This window comes from Chiloscyllium plagiosum, chromosome 2, assembly GCF_004010195.1.
Source record: "Chiloscyllium plagiosum isolate BGI_BamShark_2017 chromosome 2, ASM401019v2, whole genome shotgun sequence".
NCBI lineage: Eukaryota > Metazoa > Chordata > Chondrichthyes > Orectolobiformes > Hemiscylliidae > Chiloscyllium > Chiloscyllium plagiosum.
In genome coordinates this window covers 26,160,537-26,167,306 of record NC_057711.1, presented here as the reverse complement: position 1 = coordinate 26,167,306, position 6,770 = coordinate 26,160,537, and the positions used below count along the sequence as shown (strand labels likewise).

The 6,770-nt window shown below is 41.3% G+C and overlaps 1 protein-coding gene across 2 annotated transcripts in view; it reads right to left on the bottom strand.

The window, feature by feature from the left end:
- snx25 (sorting nexin 25) overlaps nucleotides 1–5,384 on the bottom strand; it is a 230,299-nt gene extending 224,915 nt beyond the window's left edge. The window contains exons 1-2 of one of the 2 annotated variants that reach the window (XM_043705929.1): nucleotides 4,832–5,384; nucleotides 4,333–4,708 (exon numbers count right to left, since the gene is read on the bottom strand). In XM_043705929.1, the coding sequence (XP_043561864.1) occupies nucleotides 4,333–4,608 (276 nt within the window). In that variant the 5' untranslated portion in view covers nucleotides 4,609–4,708; nucleotides 4,832–5,384. The remainder of the gene's footprint in view (nucleotides 1–4,332; nucleotides 4,709–4,831) is intronic. The other variant, XM_043705938.1, reaches the window with a different exon arrangement.
- Nucleotides 5,385–6,770: the final 1,386 nt, after the last annotated feature.

The window sequence follows — 6,770 nt, the reverse complement described above, 5'->3', positions numbered from 1 at the left end:
GGGGGGGGGGATGTCAGAGGTAGGTTCTTTACCCAGAGAGTGGTGGGGGCATGGAATGCGCTGCCTGTGGGAATGGCAGAGTCAGAATCATTGGTGATCTTTAAGCGGCAATTGGATAGCTTAAGCTAGGACAAATGTTCGGCACAACATCGTGGGCCAAAGACAATAGACAATAGGTGCAGGAGTAGGCCATTCAGACCTTCAAGCCTGCACCGCCATTCAATATAATCATGGCTGATCATTCCTAATCAGTATCCTGTTCCTGCCTTATCTCCATAACCCTTGATTCCACTATCTTTGAGAGCTCTATCCAACTCTTTCTTAAATGAATCCAGAGAGTGGGCCTCCACTGCCCTCTGGGGCAGAGCATTCCACACAGCCACCACTCTCTGGGTGAAGAAGTTTCTCCTGAGCTCTGTCCTAAATGGTCAACCCAGTATTTTTAAGCTGTGTCCTCTGGTTCGGCACTCACCCATCAGTGGAAATATGTTTCCTACTGCCAGAGTGTCCAATCCTTTCATAATCTGATGCGTCTCAATCAGATCCCCTCTCAGTCTTCGAAACTCAAGGGTATACAAGCCCAGTCGCTTCAGTCTTTCAGTGTAAGGTAATCCTGCCATTCCAGGAATTGACCTCGTGAACCTTCGCTGCACTCCCTCAATAGCCAGAATGTCTTTTCTCAAATTTGGAGACCAGAATTGCACACAGTACTCCAGGTATGGTCTCACCAGGGCCCTGTACAGCTGCAGAAGCACCTCTTTGCTTCTATACTCAATATAGAAGGGTTTGTTCTGTGCTGTATTGTTCTATGTTCTATGAATTTCTCTACCTTCATGCATTTTAAGACCTCCTCTTCTGCAATATGAATTCCTTTCAAGACATCAATTCCCCAAGTTCATGCAAAATATTCATTTAGTACCTCACCTATCTCCTTTGATCTTTATGGAGCCCTATTCTCTCTCTAGTTACTCTTTTACCCTGAAAGTGTTTGTAACACCTCGCATCAAATTCTGTACACCAATGTCCTCGTCCTCATTGCTCTACATTAACTTCTCAATTTTATTTTTAAATCCCTCCACTGCCTCACTCTACCTTATATAAATGTGAGCTGTTAAGTGGCCACCTTGTGACACCTACAGTCGTATACTTGCGTCCTTCTTTGTGGTCGGAGAGAAAAAAGAAGTCCATTTCAAAGAGATAGAACACTTTCTAAGACTCATTTGATGATTCACATGAAGTAACATGCTATCGTTCAAACAGCCTAAAAAATATCAATGCCCTGGAATTCTTCTTCACTACTTTTAACATTGAGTTTTGGGGCGAGTGTTCAATATGGTTTGGGATTGTTTCAAGCTGCAAGTGCAGAGTATTTGTAATGTCTTCAAAGTCAATTACACAGACTATAATTCCTATATGCACTTCATACCTCTTTATATATAATCTTTCTACTGTTCTTCTCTTGTGGCAAATTTCAATTATTCTTGGCCCTCCCTCCTCTGCAATTCCCTCCTGTAACTTCTCACTTTGTTTTTCTCACTGCATCTAAATGCCAGTCACCAAGAGAATACATTTCATTCTAACAAAACTTAGCCTCAAAGGGTAACTTGGTTCTCTCCACAAATGCTGCCTGACCTGCTGTGTATTTCTGGCATTCTGTTGTGGTTTCACATTTTTGACATCTACAGTACTTTGCTTTAGTGTTAGAGTAGGGCTCCTACTGAATCATAATCGCGTTTCATAGAATCTTGCAGCATAGAAGGAAGCCTCTGCTCCTCTTTGGTCAAGTTATCCAATTCATTCCAGAATAAGACCTCTCCCTATAGCCCTTTCAAAAAAGAAGAAAAAATCCTTTCAACTATACATCCAATTCCTCCTTTGAAATTCCCTCATATCTGCTTCCTTTCAGGGAATGGACCATTATTCATAAAAAGAGAGAATCACCTCCCCTTTCGTTCCTTTCCTCGACTGTTTTTGGAGAGTATTTACTTTCAATCCAAATAAATAAAATGTAAATGTGTTGATATCATAGCTGATATAAAGCAAACAGAACTTGGTGCGGTTGATCCAATAATCATCTGCCTAAACACTATGTAGGAGAGATGATTGGTGCCACTATCCATCATCTTGCAAAAGTAAAATGTTTTTGCAACTGAACTCTAGAATTATTAACCCATGAGGAGACTGGCATCTCTGTAACTGTTTTGAAGACACAACAAATACTCCATATACTTGCTGCATGAAACAATTCCAACTTGACACACTAGTTCCAAAATTGAATGTTTACAAAAGGATACCAAAGAATTCCATGGCAGTGATGATAATTGAGGTTTTTAAATAATTTATTTCCTTGAAATAGACAATTCATAGAAAGAAAAACACAAATATGATTGCATGTGGCTCCATCACAGGGTGACCAGTTAACAACTTATACCTATATATGGAGCCTTTCCATTTCACCAATGCACATTAGGAGTCATCGAGTTCACAGAAAATAATAACTTCACTACAGAATAGGTTCAAAAATCAGGGTGCAATTAAGTTACACTCACCAACCTACCCACTTTCAGGCCACGACAATTATAATTTAAAAAAGAGGAAAGTATACTGTAGTTCTTAATATGGCATAAACAGGAGGAAAAATGGATGAGAAACTGCTGACCAGGAGCAATAACTGGAGAGACCAAATATGAGCCTGCAGACAAAGATAGCAGGAATAAAAGGAAGAGGTCAGGAAGAGAGAACAAGCTGCGGACAGCGAGAACAAAACGTACTTTAATACCAAAGCAGAACCTGCATTTGAGCCTAGCATAGAAGTGGAAATTAATTTCCGTATCAAATTGATAGCCATCTTTTCAGGCCAGCATGAAATATACCATATTAATATCAGCATACATGGACCCAGTCTTATTTGAATTCTCAACAATGTTCTGATCATATTAATGTCCGCCAGAAAGGAATAAAGTTTGGAGGTGAAGTAAATGCCAAGTCACCAAGAGAATACATTTCATTCTAACAAAAAAAACTTAGCCTCAAAGGGTTACTTGTTTCTCTCCACAAATGCTGCCTGACCTGCTGCGTATTTCTAGCATTCTGTTGATATTTCAGATTTTTGACATCTACAGTTCTTTGCTTTAGTGTTAGAGTAGGGTTCCAATTGAATCATAATCATGTATCATAGAACCTTGCAACATAGAAGGAAGCCTCTGCTGCCTCTTTAGTCAAGTTATCCAATTAATTCAAGAATAAAACCTTTCCCCGTAGCCCTTTTATAAAAAACATTCCTTTCAACTATACATCCAATTCCTCCTTTGAAATTCCTTCTTATATCTGCTTTCTTTCAGGGAACGGACCATTATTCATAAAAAAAGAGAATCACCTCCCCTCTCGTTCCTTTCCTCGACTGTTTTGGAGAGAATTTACTTTGAATCCAAATAAATCACCAACTTTTTTTTAAAATGTACATGTGTTGATATCATATCTGATCACAAGATGAGTTTCCAATCTGATATTTATGCATCACTCACACCAACTCATTTCACTTCCATTACAATGCCTGACCACCTGTCTCAGCTCACGTCTCAGTGAAAAATGTATATCCTCTTACACCAACACAATCTTGGCATCTCCCACATTATACCCTCTGTAAACTTGAAGTTTGACAAAACTCTTCTGCTCTTATCCAATGTCACAGAAAATTCCAATCTCCCCAGCTCCCATTCAAGCATGGCTTGAATTTTAAATTTTCGTTTTTTTTCCTCTTATCCCTATAAGGCTTCACACACTATCACCCCTCTCCCTAGAAACAAAAACCTTCCAGATTCTCAAGCCCCACATGGACTCCTATAATTCTGGCATTATGTACTGCCAATTTCAGTGGTCATGCCTTCAGCTACTTTAAGTCCCAAATTGTAGAACTACTTCCCCAACACATTTTCTCCGTACTTTCCCCCTTTAAGGCAACGCCTACTTTTTAACCCAACTTTTGGGTCAACTGACATAATAGTTCCACGTTCAGTCCAGTTAGTCAAACTGGACCAAATTGGAATCTGACTACATGGTCCTAAACGGTATTAAGTGATTTGAAAGACAACAGAAACTTCCAAATGCGTTGGCTTGAATAGTACAGACCTCCAATGACATTTTAGGTTTGCTTTAAGTCTGACAAGAAATCAAGAAATATTGCCCTTACACAATCTGAATTGTCTAGCACTATTTGAATGTTTTTTATCCTTATGCTCGCGCAGGATCATGAATGCTCCCTGTGAAGAGTCATCAGCGTTAAAGGCGCTACATAAATGCAAGTCCTGCGTGTCCGAGAGTTGTACACCTTACCGTGAGCTGGCGCAGAAGCTGGGGAGCCCCGGGCGACCTGTCCATCTCTCTGGGGAAGCGGAGTGGCTTGAGGCGGCTCTGCTTGGCCAGGACCAGGAGGGTGCCCAGCAGCAGGCTGCCCAGGCTCAGGGCCGAGTAGAAGAGGAGCCTGCAGAAGAGCCAGGCCAGAAGGGAGGGAAACTCGTCCTCGGAGTGGAAGCAAGAGGCGGCGAAGAGGCAGAGTCCGGCCAGGAGCAAGTAGTAACCGCGGCTGCCATCAGGACACATAGTGACCATCGCATCTCCCAACTCGACCCTCTCCTCCTTTTGAACACACTCACGTCCATAACACTTGCAAACATGTAGAAGGCACTTTGAGAGACTCGGGAACCGACACCTGGACCGGGGGGGGGGGGGGGGAAGGAGGAGAAGAACGATTTTCTTTTAAAAATTACAATCGACAACCAGCAAAAAAAATAACGACACGAACAAGATAAAATTAGAAAGACGGCCAACCAACCCTCTCTTATTTGCTGTTGCAGATCCTACATTTTCCTGAGTGTCTCTCTCTCTCTCTCTCTGGTTCACATGTGGGTTGTTCAAAGGGTAAAAAAAAATCACAAATTTACCATGTCTCCTCTCCCGTGAATGAAAACCTCTCCTACCTTCTTGTCAAATCACTTGGGGGGAAGGGGGGGTGTCTTTTTTTCTCCCCCTCTGTCTCTCTCCCTCTAAATGTTTGAAATATTCTTCTTGTGTGTGTTCAAACCTCCAGGAGTAGCTGCTTATTCCTCCAAAAACGTTACAGAATTTCCCCCTCTCTCAAAACATCCAAGGGAGAGGAGTTAGTTTTGCCTTTTCCACTGCACTCATCAACTGGTAGACAATGTGTGTCTCTGGGTCTTGCTTCCCCCCTCTTGCAGGGCTGATGATGTGCCCGTCACTTTCAGTCCGCCTCTTCCCTACCCTCGCCTCAGCTCAATCCGGAAAGGACACCACCTCTTAAAAGGGCAAGCTCCCAAACTTGACCGGGCCCCACCAGGCCCCTCCTGACCGCACATCTTAAGGGAATTGACTTGATTTTTAAAGTTAGTCAACTGTTCTTACTTTCATTCTATGGGGGGAACAGGGAAGTGATGCGCATGAAAGGTTGTGGGTCCCACAACTTCGAGATCAAAATCAAGAGAAATGCCTGATCGAGGCCACAACTCCCAGGCAACAATTAAGCTTGTAAAGGTGCAGTCATTAGCACCCAACGTCCAAGATTTTCACCTATGTTACACCAGGGTTCTAAGTTTGTAGAAACCAAAAGAACTGGGGATGCTGTCAACCAGAAACAAAAGCAGAAATTGCTGGAAAAGCTCAGCAGGTCTGGCTGCATCTTGGACAGAAAATTTCAGTCCAATGACCCTTCCTCAGAAACTTGGAGGCCTTATTCTGTTTTGGCTGATACATCAATTGCCAGCAGACAAATGCAATTACAAAGCTATCCAACAAAGTGAGGACAGTACAGTGCAAAACAGCCAAACTGAAAATGTGTGCCAAATGTTGATCATTGATGAGGCCCGGTGTCCTGTGGTGCCTGAATTTGGTGGAAATTTAGTGTTGGAGGGGAGCTGCAGGTGTCGTTAATTTTCTTGACTCCCTCTTCAGCTTATTTTTAAAATCTGTGTTTTCCTTTTTGAATATCTCCCTGCGCACCTTAGTGCTCCTTCAAGAATTAGAGCAGGGATAAGTAACTGAATGCAAACAAAATCTGCCAGATTGACCAACTACTTAAAAGCCTTGGCTGAGGTCCATTAACATATTGAATTAAGCAATGTAATGGTAGCATTAACAATTCAATTGAACATAATGTAATGTTTAGTTTAGAATTCAACATATATTCTCACAATAATTTATTCCCACTGATTATGGGTGTTTAAAAGAAATATGTGAGGAAATGGAAAGGGTTAAAAAAAAAGGTACATAATAGTTTGAGAATGTTGTCTCGAGGCTTGTGGTTTGGGGTTCTATCCTCCACATTAAAGAAATGGCCATCCTTGTCTCTTCTAGTGGTTTGTGGCCTGTAATGATATCTTCTTAGTCTTGAGTAACTGCTGTCTGACTGTGGTAGATTTCTGTAAAAATCCTTTATTTACAAATTTATCTTGTAGCTAACACTGTTCCCTGTAACTGCATCTGTCACTAATACAGAATAAACGTTCCTTCTTTCACAGTCTCTTGCCTTTTACTGCTGTCGTCACTGTTGCATCATTATATGCATCACCATCTTATTATCATATCTGTGCTTATTATACTACATGTAACTCAAATAGTTCTAGCCATACTGAGATAAGACAAAATCAAATAGATTTATGAGAGGTAAGTTTTGTTTAATAAGCTCACCAGAGTTTGACATAGTTAGACTTTATTTACAATTAATATGTTGTGGATATGTAAATGAATTTTACTAAATT